General features: G+C 37.1%; 1 protein-coding gene across 1 annotated transcript in view; it reads right to left on the reverse strand.

Moving 5' to 3' along the window:
* dnah7 (dynein, axonemal, heavy chain 7) overlaps positions 1-4,618 on the reverse strand; it is a 74,104-nt gene extending 69,486 nt beyond the window's left edge. Inside the window, exons 1-11 of the mRNA XM_084122800.1 lie at positions 4,562-4,618; positions 4,322-4,393; positions 4,142-4,232; positions 3,897-4,065; positions 3,721-3,811; positions 3,409-3,589; positions 3,117-3,189; positions 2,545-2,670; positions 1,162-1,281; positions 821-1,004; positions 460-639 (exon numbers count right to left, since the gene is read on the reverse strand). Coding sequence (XP_083978926.1) covers positions 460-639; positions 821-1,004; positions 1,162-1,281; positions 2,545-2,670; positions 3,117-3,189; positions 3,409-3,589; positions 3,721-3,811; positions 3,897-4,065; positions 4,142-4,232; positions 4,322-4,393; positions 4,562-4,567 — 1,293 coding nt within the window. The 5' untranslated portion in view covers positions 4,568-4,618. The remainder of the gene's footprint in view (positions 1-459; positions 640-820; positions 1,005-1,161; positions 1,282-2,544; positions 2,671-3,116; positions 3,190-3,408; positions 3,590-3,720; positions 3,812-3,896; positions 4,066-4,141; positions 4,233-4,321; positions 4,394-4,561) is intronic.
* Positions 4,619-14,687: the final 10,069 nt, after the last annotated feature.

Genomic DNA, 14,687 nt, shown 5'->3' on the forward strand with positions numbered 1-14,687 from the left:
ATGAAATATTAATGACAATATTCAGAGTAAAGACTGCTTTTTAAAGGAATGACATTTGTGTTTGGTAATAGTAGCTGATAATATTTACTAGATGTAATCTTTGTAGGAGGTGTGATAACATACTTTTTCTCTCTCTCTCTCTCTCCCTGAAGACCAACTACAATATAGTTTTTGTGCCAAAAACATTGAGAGTTTGCTAGAAATGTGCATGCTAACTAAGTTAACGGAGTTCTGTTTCAGAAAGAAAAATCTTTGTGACTCAGTTAAAAAATGGTCTGTTTTCACAGGGGAGGAAATTTTGAATTCTAAAATATACAGTTTTTTCAACTAATAAACTCTTTTATCTTAAAAGATCAAAGAAAATTGGATTCCTCATGATATGATCCCTTTAATATTTCAGCTATCAAACCACATAGCACAAGCAAGATGTAAAATAAAATTAAAAAAACATATGTTTACCCCTTCTTGGTACAGCGTCATCTCCACTCGGGGGATCAAAGTTAAGGATTTCAGCATCATGTCATAGATGTTTAGCAGGATGACTTCAAAGTCTTTGAAATCAGGTTCAAATTTGATAGTATTTTTGTCCAGCACCAGCCTTAGGACAAACCCTGGATGCTCATAGGCTCGCACTGAATGCTTCAAAGGGGGGAAAAACATGTTACTTTATAGGCCATGGGGATTTATAAGGATTGTTAGTCAAAAAGATAAAACATAAAAGATGTACTGAAGCAAAACAGCGATATAATACAGCGATATAATAATTCACTTTTCTCAAAAGGGTTCAGAGTTTCAGATGCAGTGGTACAGGAGATCTTACAGGGTCCTGGGCAATGAGGTGCGTGTAGTCCTGAATGGACTCCAGTGCCAGGCTTTGGAGCTGGGTGGTCATGAGTGTAGTCGCACAGTTGTAGAAAGACTGCAGTTGAGCAACACAAGTGTTGCTAGGGATCCGTTTGCGCTTCTTACCAAGACAGAAGATTTGCTGCACTTCTGGTATCCACCTGTTTGATAAAAAAAAAGAAAAAAGAAACAAGAAACAATCATAATTGCATTGTTTTTGCAGGGTACAGTCTGTGATTGTCAAGTTATTGTCCTCTTCCATAAAAATTCAACAGATAATTTGAATAATGTGGTCAATTATTAATTGCAATTACTTACTTTTTGAGAAGAATCCCTATGGCATATTCAATGTCTTTTTTGACTAACTGCTGAAAGGTGGACAACTCCACAGACTCCTGCTTATCGTGGAAGACCTTCACATCAATAAGGCGCAACTCCCTGCAGAAGTGAACAAGACAATGTGGACATTATGGAAAAGGAGGGGAGAACAGAGACAAGCACAATGATGGAATGGAGAATAACAGCTATGTGACATCAACCATGGCCCCTCCCTTGTGATTTAAAGTATTGAATGTGCACTTGCAGAGCACTTCAAATCTTAAAAATATATAAAAAACTCTACAGATAATATGATATTAATGAATTAAAGGGCAATTAAGTGTACTTAAATAGAGTACACTTTCATAACTATGTTAGAATCTACACAGTTAAAGTGTGCTTTGTAATAATGCCATTTAAAAAAAAAAAAGTTTTACTTTAAAGTACATTTTAAATAAATAAAAATTCAAACGGACGAGGCGTTTATACTTTTTTGTGAAACGACAGGGGGCGACTCAAGTAATTGTCCTCTTAACCATCAGGAATCAACGGTGAGAAGAAAGGTCCTCACCTGACAATGTTTATTTTAGTACATCACCACCAATACCACACTACAAAAAGAATTGTGTAAAATCCAGTAATCAATCCATTTTAAATCAATTTAAGAAATGGGAGAGAGGCCACACTATGCTTAAATATACTTTATTTTTATTTGCACAGACGCGTTTCGGCGCGTGCCTTCTTCAGTGTGCAACAAAGTAGCAATGTAGCCAATCTTATATGCCCACACCCATTACCACACCCATATTATGTATATGTTTTTGTATAACAATCGTTGTCTTTCATTAATGGACTGTTTGAAACATTAGTGACTTTATTGACTGGATACCACTTTAACATTATTGGCTTGTGTTAATATGGGTGTGGTAATGGGTGTGGGCATATAAGATTGGCTACATTGCTACTTTGTTGCACACTGAAGAAGGCACGCGCCGAAACGCGTCTGTGCAAATAAAAATAAAGTATATTTAAGCATAGTGCGGCCTCTCTCCCATTTCATGATTATAATTATTTAGGCCAGCACTCTTAAAGTTGACAAGTATACTCGAGTGAAGCCTGCTCCTATCCACATTTAAATCAATTTAAGAGCAATAAAGAGTTTGAAAAAATTACCATCAGTTCAGACTTATATTCTAGTATATTCTAGCACTTCTAGTATATTCTTTTTAAGTATATTATTTCTGTAACTCTTTTAAAAAAAACTGCATGCTAAAGTGTACTTCTTTTTCACAAGGGGCTTTATTACTACAATGCAAGTTCAGCAGATTTAGCGTTCTGACATTTTCATGTCTTGTATTATCTTCAAGGTGATTTGTCACTTACTTGTAAGACACTTGCCACAGATCCAGTACTGCGAGCATAGAGGGATTGATTGAGTGAAGCTGGGTTCTCATTCTTTTCTGGGCCTGAAGAAATGTTTTTTTCCATGGCTTTGGAATAATTTCCATTCTACAAAAAAAAAAAAAAAACTATTTAATAGGTATTTAGTACACAATGACTGACAAAATATTGACACTGACGCTGATATTATAGGTGATTTTACATGTTTTTTTCTCCACAGTGAAGTACTTTTCTATTTTCCATCATTAACTGAATTTAATAATATTAACATAATTCAAAATGCTTTCCAGAAGTGAAAGGGAATAAACAAAATTTTTAAAGTAACGTTACTCATGCCACAGAAGTTGTTATATCAACATCACATTACCGTGTATCACAAATCAGATAGGCTGAATTTGAATTTAGCAGAAAATAAATACTTTCATACTCATGAATCTATATTATTTTGACAAATATAAACCAACTAGAATAACTAAAATGCGCTATGGTCCATTTTATGCCTATTATTTTTGTCTTGTAAACTCTACCACTAAAAGGAATTCAGCAGGACTCACTCCTGTCTGTATGGGGGGAGATCTATGGCCTTAAGCTCTTGATTCTCTCTGGGGTCCTGCAGCACAAAATCCACTACAATAGAGGAATAGACAGAATAAAGGACAACAACACACACAATACTTGGTCATCATACTGTAGCAAACACTGTCATAGAATGGAGACAGTATGAATGCTGTTAAAATAAATATGGGGTAAAAGGGGTAAAGAATTATTTAAAAAAAACTAAAAATATATGATGTAACTTTGTGTCTACATTGCAAATAGCAAGATCTGCCAAACAGAAGACCGTACCAATGGCTTTTTTGACGCTGAGCAGATAGTCTTCTCTTATCTCATCCGAGACAGCCTCAATGGTTCCGCTTAAACTTTTCAGTTGCTCTGGGACTAAAGCAAGAACATTCTCAAGCCAGGAATCCTCCATGGCTGCCACATCCTCTGTGCCTATCCCATTGCGGATGTAATAGTAGTACCTCTGAAAGACATAAGACAAGACACAATGTTTGTGACAAAACAGCAGGAGCATATACTATATTTTTAATTAAGCAGAAATTATCTAGAAACTGAACCTAAATGAATCTGCAGATAAAAGGCAAAATGCCTTACCAAAATGTCCTTCTCTGCAGCAGTAGGTGATCCTGAAGTGGATGGGGAGCTGTCTTCTGTGATGGGTGTAGTAGTGGCATCTTCACAGTGCCTAAAATCATGTTGTTCTTTTAGTGAATATATGTGACAGGTACAATTTGTCATCAAGAACGCATCTTTATGGATATTAAACCCACATAATAACGCTGACAAGAGAACTGCGAAACTGCTCACGATCCCTCTTGGGCTGGTCACTGCCACGATGCCTGTAAGATGCTTTTGAGATCCCTCCAGATTTAGTCCGTACATGCTGCGGACCTTGATGACGAGTCTGACTCCATTGTACCCCTGCTCCTTGCACGTCTCCTAAAGGGTATTTTGAAGTATGTTCACATCGATAATATAGTCTGGGTTGCAAATCAAAGTATATTGTATTTCTTACTGGAGAGCAAAAAGCCAAGGGGGTCTTCCTGAGGTGGTCCCTGAAGTCTAAAGCTTGGGCTAGCTTCATGCCACCGAGGTTTTGACCGAACCTGAAAGTCACAAGCCATCAATACTGTTGTTGAATGAGAAGACATTATCTTGATTAAAATAGATGTGGTGGATCAGTGCCAGGCTTTACCTTCTGTATCTGTGGTAAAAGACTGGCAGTTTTCTCTGGTTTCATCGGGGGCTTCCTTTTTTCAAATGACCCCTGGAAGATGTGCAATGTTAGTATTATTATTAGTTAGGCCGTAATATAATTCGGAAATTGTGCCGTTAGCAACACTCTGAGTGACTGTCATCTTAAGATACGTCATTTAAAAGAACGTAAACAAACTCTATAGCCTGAAATAAAACTAACGTTACACTTTTTACTCACCGGCATCTCTGTGTTCTGCACTTTGGTTTGCGTATTTACACTTAATAAACTGGTCGTTTTCACTTTTTAATATGAAGCAGCTTTGGCAACGCCGTATGTTGCAGATGTCGACACATCAGTGAGATAAGTGTTTGGTAAATTTACGTAAAAACGTCACCTGGCCAACGGTCTGCAGGCTACGCAATAGCTTAAACACAATAATTTCTTTGGAAATATAAAAGTTATTGTAGTCTAAAAACAAGTTATTTTAAGTTAGTACCAGTGTTTGTTTGATGAGAGTGTTCGCTTGTGAAAGTGTCTGGCGTTGCTAGTCCAGTAACCAAGGAAGTGCGAGGACCAGAGGAATGGCCTTCGATTGGTTTACATTTGACGTAAGGAGACAGTGCCTGCCCCCAGCACGCGCACAGAGCAATTGTGTGTTTAGTGTTTTCTCTGCGTCCCGTTATCATTTTATAGCCGGTTAATTGTTGGTGAAGAACTAGAAATACAATTTCTCCTTAGAAAAAAAAAAAACAGTGTGAAACAGTTATATTTAAACTAGGAGAATCACTCGGGCTCTAGATATTTCGTTGCCTACTTGCAAAGCAACAGGTGCACGCGAGCGAAGATAAAGAACCATTCGACAGAAAGTAACGACCTTGTAAACTTGTTAGTAGCCTAAGTAAGTAACTTAAGTTAAGTAAGATTTGATTAAACCACATACAGTCTCATTAGAAAAGGGCTGATGACAGTATGTTGATACATTTTAGACCCACACAAACACACACACACACACACACATATATACATTATATATATATATATAGATAGATAGATAGATAGATAGATAGATAGATAGATAGATAGATAGATAGATAGATAGATAGATAGATAGATATCTTCCCTCCCCTTCTTTAGTCGGACATATTTTAACTCTAATTGACACAGGGATGGTAGGATGTCCCGGTTCTTCTTCATTTAGTCCTCCCTCAATTGCAAATGCCCAGTCACTCAATCAACAAAATAAATCATGAAGGACAGGGAGTACATAAACCCTCCAGAGGATGGAGAGAGTGATAAATGAAAGAAACTATTGACAAGCATGAAATGTTGGAATTGAAGGGATATGCATGACGGTGACAAAAGGAAAGAGAGACGCACAGTTTCATTAACCCCTCTCTGCGGCTGAGTGCCATCAATCAGAGTCAACATTACATTGCTCTGACATCAGACCCCTGCTGCTCTTTCATCAGTACATGATGAGCATCTCTCCAGAGGAAACCCATCTCTCCATCACACACTGCATGAGGCTGGTTATGTGTGCGTTAAAAAAAGGCTGTGCTCCTTAGCTGGTGCCATTGGAATTGGAGTATTTCCCAAAAAATCCTGCAGCATGCAAGACGGGGCCCAGTGCAATGTAGAGGAACCGAGTCCCCCCTAGGTCGGCCCGTTCGCGAGCGCTTTCCGGGGCCCATTCACCACGGGGCCCCCTAAAGCGCGGGGCCAATACCAATTGCACTGCCCTAATGACAGCCCTGCCTGTGACGAGAAACTTTAAAAGCCCTGCTGGTGAAGTATTGCCATATACTGTAAAAAAAAAAAGAAGAAAAAAAAAGGGACAACTCCACTTCCTCCCCTTTTGTGATACTCTAGTCTGGGGTGGTTTGCTATAACTGTATACTTTATTTGCATGCTATGTTTAAGGTCATCACCCAGGTACTTTGTCTCCATTTAGCACCCCTAAAATGCATTTAAACTCCAATGCATCACTGCCTTAGTTGGACTTAATGACTGTAGCGAGTCAGCGACCAACAGCTCGTTCTCAATAAAGAATCTTCAATCTAAAGAGTCTTCATGGGCTCCTTTTGAGTTTCCTACAAAATCAGTATTGTTTTAGGTGTTGTTGAACTTCTGTCTTTAAAAGCCTTATTTCTTCCAAATTTACTTTTACGAATAGTAAATTTAGCTAAGTAGCAGATTAATTAAATAATATTCCTTATGATAAGACATATCATACAGTAGGAGAAAAAAAAAAACATTTTCAAAACAGTTGAATGATGTGAGCCTTAAGAACAAAAACAAGATGAATGAGGACAACTCGAAAATAAATGAAATGTTTAACAAAAACATGTTTCTGCATCTAAACCACAAAACATACAAAATATAGCCTATATATCACAATTAAATCTGTTTACAAGATAGTAATTGCAAGGTATTTATAAATGAGTTTAAGATACATTTCTTTGATTCTATTTGTGATTAAATATTTATGAGAAAGTTTCCATTACAGTTTCCACTACATAACTAACTAAAGCGTGATACTGTACACTGACACGTAGGGGGGTTTGACTTACACTGCAGCCAGCCACCAGGGGGCGATCGAATGTAAATCATAGAGGAACGCATTCTACTTGTTCACCGAAGCCATTTTCTGATCACGCACGCCTGTAGTTGAAGTGTGCCTGTGTGAGAGCAAAAGAAAACTAACACATTTTCTTTTCTTTTTTCCCTTCTTTTTCTATAAGGCGTTTGATTCTTTAGAGCACCAATTTATTATTAAGTCATTACATAGATTTGGTTTTGGAGATGTTTTGCAAAGTAATTCAAACCCTTTACAATAATAGAAGCTGTTCGATTAAATTAAATAATTAAATGAAAGAATGGCACTTCCCCAAGGTTTAGTTTATCTAGAGGAGTCAGACAAATGGTGTCCCATTTCTCCCTATTTATTTCTACTTTGTTTGCAGCTACTCTTAATGTTTATCTGTGAAAGCGCGGTATTTAGGGTATCCGATCGAGAAGTTATTAGCCAATTAGCAGATGACACTACCTTATTTTTAAGAGATGCTTCCTAAATCCCTATAGTAATTGATTATATAAAACTGTGTGAGTTAAGGTCTATTAAAGATTGCACCGCATCCTCTTTTTATAATATTCCAGTTAGATCTGAAGTTACATATTTAGGCATCGTGATGATCACTAAAAATCAAGATAAAAGAAGTACCTTGAACTTGATAATAAAAACACCCAAAGAAGATGTAATGCATGGCTGCAGAGAGACTTGACCTGGAGAGGCAGAGCACTGTCGATATAACCCGATCAAATTTTATTGGGAAAAACAAAATATCTTTAGAAGTCTGTAATAATGAATACATACAAGGATGGTGGGTTGAATTTTCTTGATTTCGCATCTCTGAACAACACTTTCAAAATTAACTGGATTAGACCGTTTTTGTGTTACAAGTTATCTAAGTTCCATAAGCAAGCATCACTTGCGTGGTCTTTCATTTTTGAGCACAACTTTCCCCCTCACTGGTACTTTATTTGGAACAACCGGGATATTGTATGTGTGAGAACAAGTCTTTGTTTTTTAGCAATTGGTTTGAGAAACATATTTTGACTGTTTCTCAGTTATTAAATTCAGAAGGTCTTTAAATTATGAAGAATTTTTACGTAAACTCCCAGTAGGAAAACTGTCACATCCTTCATCACGTTATTATAGAATTAGATCTCTCTTTCAAAAGGAGCTTGTAACAATTCCATATGTGGTGTCATATTGGATGAATTTGGTTTACCATATTGATTGGAAAAAAGTATATACTCTGCCTTTGAAATACATAATAACTAACAAGGCTAGAGAAAGAAATTTCATTCAAATTATTACACAAATTGTAGGCTACCCTGCTAAAGCTGTTTTGAAAAGGTTTAAGTCAGATGTAGACACAAGTTGTTCTTTCTGTGGCGCCCCTGATGAAACTGCTCCTCATATCTTCTGGGATTGTCCTCGTACAACTATTTTGGGATGAATTTCCTCATTTTATTAACTGCAATGTGCTTCCGGGTTTCTCTTTGTTTGTTAAGGATGTCATGTTTTGCTTCTTTAATATGCAAAAAGCTAAAACTAACGAATACTTTATTATTAATCTATTATTGCTCCTTGCAAATGAGCTGTAAATCGCTATATGAAACCTGTATGTATAGGCCCATGTATACATGTATAAATTATGGATTTTATTATCATTTAATTGTATGTAACTTTTACATTTTTGCTATGTACTTGTATTTTTGATACCTTGGCATTGAAAAAAAAATAAATAAAAAAAATAAGGTGGTTAGAGGACCTGCCCCTCCTGAAGAATACAGAATTGTTTCCATATAAAGATAAAAGTGTTTGGAAAATGCTGAGGTGCAATAGGTGATTGTCTACAAAAAAATAATTGTGTTATGCTAGTTGAAAGTCTCCTCATATCCTGATAGCAATCACAATGTTAAGCGGTCTAACACATACCATTTCTCAAAATCAGGTACGCCAATATTGTATTTATATAAAATATGATTTCTTTTATTACAATAAAATGTATATACAATAATAGTTAATGAACAATAACAGCCATTATTCACAAATATACAAAGATGGTGTTCTCTGGAGATCCTTCGGAGAGGGCAGAAGCAGCTTTCACAGGAACATCTGGGGCGGCTAAGAGAGGAATTCTGACGTTGCTCTTCATGTCTTATTCGGTGACCTGAAACAAACAAACAAAAAAGGTTACAGTCATAGATTACAATTAGAAGAAAACATTTTTAAAATCTTTAAAATGAAAAGTGAATATAATCTTCAAAATCATTTGCAGCTGATCTTAGGCTCATTACCTTAAACAGGGGTGCCCAATCCTGCCGATCGACTCCAACTCTAATCAAACACTCCTGAAGCAACGTCTTCGGGATCGCTTGAAAATTAAAGGCAGGTGTGTTTGATTAGGGTTGGAGATGAACTGTGCAGGACAGTCGATCGGCAGGAGCAGGATCGGGCACCCCTGCCTTGAACCATTCATGTCGAAGGATTTTCCTCAAATAAATCCGTTGTCTTGGGCTTTCCTTCAGGAGGGATCGAATCAGGAGGCAGCATTCTGTGCAGAACGATAGAAGCGAGTCAGATTATTACCTTCAACTTTAATTAAGCTGTAAGATTCGACTATTCTATAAAGTACGCTCAGAAAATCAGAAGAAACGCTTGCATTATCCAATATCTATCTTCTATACAGCCACTTGGCTCAGGTGTTACTTTTTCGTACTTTCTTTGTTTTGTATGATTTAAATTACAGTTGGTCTTCTTTGTTGTGATGAATGTTTGACATCTTACCGTTTGACAAGCCAGGATCAGACCAGATGTCTTCTTCAATCATTTGCCTGTCTCTTGGTTCTGGAAAGCGTCCACACACCAACAGGAATAAGAGCACTCCCAGAGACCACGCGGTAGCTGGTTTCCCGTGGTACTTGCCCTCTGCGCAGTACTCAGGTGGGCGGTAGGATAGAGTGCCTGCAGAAAAAAGATTTGTCTGATGGGTAAGAACCATAGCATGAAATACCATAACATGTGGCAAAAACATCTGGTGTTTTTAATTTAAAAAAATGCTGCCTCAAATGTGAGATATGGTTTAATATGATACCAACTGAACTAGTCACTAGGACCTAAGTCCCAAACTACAGGTTTGATTCATAATTCATACCACAGAATCTTTCATAGCCAGATTCCTGCAGGAGATCCCCGCACCCGAAGTCGATCAGTTTGACCTCGAGCGTTTCTGTGTTGACCAGCAGGTTCTCCAGCTTAACGTCCCGGTGAAACACTCCACGGCGACAGCACATATGGGCAGCCAGTGTTGCCTGCGCCATGATGAACCGCGCTGTGTCCTCATCTAGGATGCCTTCGTGACGATTCAAAAAATGCCACAGATCTTCACAGGGTGAGGGACGCTCCAAGACCATGATGTATTGGTCAGGCTGGTCCTGCCAGTCCAGCAACTCAATGATCCCTGAAACTTTGGGGCCCCCATTAGCCAGGATTAATAGGCCGACCTCTAATGGGAAGGGTGCGGGATGTCCAGGCTGGAAGAAAGATCATTATTACATGAAGGTGTTGTCATTATGTTTACATATTTTAATTTGAAAACAACATAGTGAGTGTAGGCTACTTACAATGTTGATGTATTTCAGGTCCTGCGGCTTTCTGGCAATTTTCACTGCCACCTGATCAACCAAAAAAACAACAACAACAACATTGTTACATTTCTAACATGTCAAATGCAGTAAATAGTGGATAAATATACACAAAAAGACTTGAAATAAATGTAGTGAGACAAAATAATTTGCCGGCTAAATATTGTAAGAAAATGACGATACCTCAAGGCCGTCCTCCAAGCGTTTCCCTTCATAAACGGAGCCGAATGATCCCTCACCAAGCATTCTGCCCATCTCATACCGGCTCAGAATGTTGTCTGCAAAAAGATGATTCAATTTAGTTGCATGGACAGCAGTGAGTTTAATGTTTGAGGTCATGGCCGTAAACTCACCCTCAGTTGCCTCGTCCACTCTGTTGTTGTGAGGTGGTGCTGGACTGACTGGACTGTGATGGACTGGAGCTGGAGGGGTTTGAACCCGATGATCTTCAAGACCACCGGAGAGAGCAAGGAATATCAAACAAAAGCATGTTTAAATGCAATCAAAAAATATTAAACACTGCATAGTCATATTATGGTGATTCTTCAGCCACTACATGAATTCTTAAAATAAAATAAAAAGTTCTGTTTAAATATTTAAGACAAATCATAACTTTGATCAAACTTATGGATATAGGTGTGAATTTTGTAGCATATGGTAATTAATGGCACTTCATCCAAGGGAACAGAAAAATTCCCTTAATTAATTAAGTTCCCTTGAACGACACGTTTCCATTAATGGATACTCATATCTAGCTGAAAATGATGTAGACTTTATGATGTCCAGAGCACTAATAAACAGAGCATTTACACATTGTCAACTGGTCACTGGATTTACCCTCAGCGTGTCTCTCACTAATGGTTGCAGTGGTCTGATCCTCCACTTTCTGACCCTGACCTGAGCCACTGCTGTGAAGAGAGAGATGCTCTCCAGAACTCCAGTGAAGAGAGAGATGCTCTCCAGAACTCCAGTGAAGAGTGATCAGATCTAGAGACCTACTCTTCTTCCTCTGTCTCTCCTGACTATCACTTCCCTCACTGCTAACAGGCTGATGATATACATAGAGCACATAGAAGAGATTTGACCCTGATTTCTTTCCATATCACAATAAACAAAGAACATTTAAAACAAATGCACAAAAAGGTATCAGAATCATCCAAATATTAATATATATTCAAATTCATTTGTAGCTTATTAGGGCCAATACCTCAAACCAATTCCGGAAAAGTGCTGGACTGTGGTGGCCTGGAGCTGGAGGGGTTTGAACCTGCTGATCTGCAGGAGGAAGAACTTCAAAAATTATATTTTGATATAATATGGTGTGGTCAAATATGGTAATTAATGGCACTCCAGTGATATTCTCCAATGGTCATTTGTTTTACCCTCAGACTTGTCCATCCTCCTCCTCTTTCTCATTGGCATCTCATTTTCAGCGCTCTGATGAGCGCGAGAAGAACTAAGCTGTCTCTTCAGTGCCGGACTTCTGCCAGAGGAAGTGGACGGACGTCCATCATCTGGGCTCTGCTCCCTGTGAGCCGGACCTGTGGGCACAGAAACATGTGGGCCTGGCATCCTTCAAAGTGCAATAAAAACAATACAAATACAATACAAAATACAATACAATGCTCCTCAGAAATACCCCTCCCAAAAAAATTAATAAAATAAAACTCCAAACTCCCTCTAAAATAAAAAAAAGAACAATCAAATGAAAGAGTCCTCAGAAATAATATGAAGTTTTAAAAAAATACAACGATGTAACGTTAGGGGTTATCCGAGCTCCTTGTAGAATAAAAGTCTCCTCTCTGAAATCCTCCGAACAGCTTCAAAATCTCAAGATCAGCGCAGAAAATATTCAGCAAAAGTCTCTGAGTCCGTCTCGTCTAGTCTCAACCAGCAGACAGTCAAAGTGTTGGTATTTGCAGTCAGAATTCATAACACGCGTCCCCGTCGCCATAGCAAATAAAATTCAAATCACTCATATGCACGCACGCGCACCCGAAGTTGCGTGCGTGAGCAGAGCGCGTGAGCGCACATCGAATCTGCAAACAAACCGAATCTGTTCACGCAGGACTGAATGTATTAAACCATTTAACAAGTGATATTATGATGTATAATTACTGCTTAGCTACAAAATGGAAGTTTAAAATTCAACCGTTAAAGCATGAAATAAGGTACCATGAATCAGTGAATTTGAGTTTGATGTGGCTATATTATCAGTAATAAAATAATCATTAAAAAATGTAATCGTTAAAAAAAAGATCAGACATTTATGTCAATTCGATTCAGAGATGAGTACTAATGTTGTCCATCAGAGGGAGCCACAGGATAGCAAATCCTTTAAGATCACAGTAATAATAATTAAGTTATATCGCTAACTTTGTTTTAAATGGTTGATATAAAAACTTTTAGATTGTTAGATTTATTCAGATATACAGAAAAAGAAATGTACATATAATGAATATGTAATATAGTGTCTAATGTAATTGTCTAATGAGTTTATTGAATTACTTTTATGAAGTAAATGTAACATTGCTCTCAACAAACTTTCTTGGTTTGAGTGATTACACGAGACATGATTAGTTTATTCGGGATAGTTTATTTAGAAATTAGTAAAAAGGAAAAAAAGGTATTCAGTCAATAACCGCTTGAACTGAGGAGCTACAATGAGGTTGAAGGAGCTACAACACGCGACATTAAAACAATGTCAAAATGGTATTTGTTTAAATTTGATAATGATATTGACACAATTTGAAATCTGAAACTTTATAACAAAGCACAAAAGCAAATTGCGATGTATTGGACAGAAGGTGCACTAGGGGAGAGCAGGGCACAAAGTACCGCTTTTTGACTTTCTCAGTTTGTGTAAATCTACTTAGGGTTCAGAGTATTTATTTTTTCCCCACATTAATTTCACACATGTCTAGTACAATTATGTGGCTTTGTTTTTTTAATACAGTATACACTTTTTTCTTGATATATCCCGAAAGAATGGAAGTGAAATGTGACAACATGCCCCATAGGTGGGGTACATTGTAACATGTGAGGGGTTCATAGTAACATGACCATATGACAGCTTAAAATGCTATCTGATCTAATCAAACAAACATACAAGACAAACTAGAATATTTTCAAAAAAAAATAAAAATACTTTTCATATAAAATAATGCCATTTTTTAATAATTAAATATAAACTCATTTTTGAGTTTTGACTACGAACACAGGAAAACACAGCTATACAACATACTTCAAAACATATTAATAATTAGTCATTTCTGAGCATTGACTCTCAGTCTTTATTCACCTTTTTCTCATGTTTCCTCAATAGAATTCAAAAAAGTATAGAATAGAATAGCATATTTCTAATAGGGGCACATTGTAACGCAGTGTGACAACATGCCCCACCTGCACAGCTGGGATTTAATTTAAAAATGACTGACTTTAAGAATTGATATTCCTTCATAAAAATAAGAAGCGAATTGAATCTCTAAATATTGACGGGACAGTGACTAATACCCCTCAAGAATTTGCAGATTTCTGTGCTGATTTTTACTGTAATCTTTACCATCAACATTATTCTGAAGAGGCGCAGCTACTTTTCTTGAATCTGTTAAAAATTGCAAAACTATTTCGGGTAATGACAGAAACCTCGCAGAGTTCTACAAACAGTTTTTGATTTATTATTTATTATTTAACAATTATCAATTATTATTTTTTACCAATTTATTATTAAGTCATTACATAGATTTGGTTTTGGAGATATGTTTTGCAAAGTAATTAAAACCCTTTACAATAATAGAAGCTGTTTGTAAGAGATGAAAAAAAATAATAATAAAAAGAATATATGCGAATTCATTCTAGATAAAAGCTCAGTGATCAACCAATGAGAGCTCTTTGTCATTCGCGCTATGAGTGTCGACGAGCATGCGCGATCATGACAGAAGAGAAGAGACGAGCTTGATTGAGAGGAGCAGACGCAATCTGATCGTCGTGATCCATTTAATAAATCTTAGAATGAAAATCTTTGAAAAAAGTTTGAGATCTAATTAATTTGATGCATTTAGAAGAAGCCGACTGAATAGACTGTAGTAAGGGGAATACTTAAGACTCTTATTAGGCTATTTTATAAATGCTCACTGTTTTGTTTTTTTGT

Source organism: Abramis brama (genome assembly GCF_963993115.1).
Source record: "Abramis brama genome assembly, chromosome: 8".
In the NCBI taxonomy this organism is placed as follows: domain Eukaryota; kingdom Metazoa; phylum Chordata; class Actinopteri; order Cypriniformes; family Leuciscidae; genus Abramis; species Abramis brama.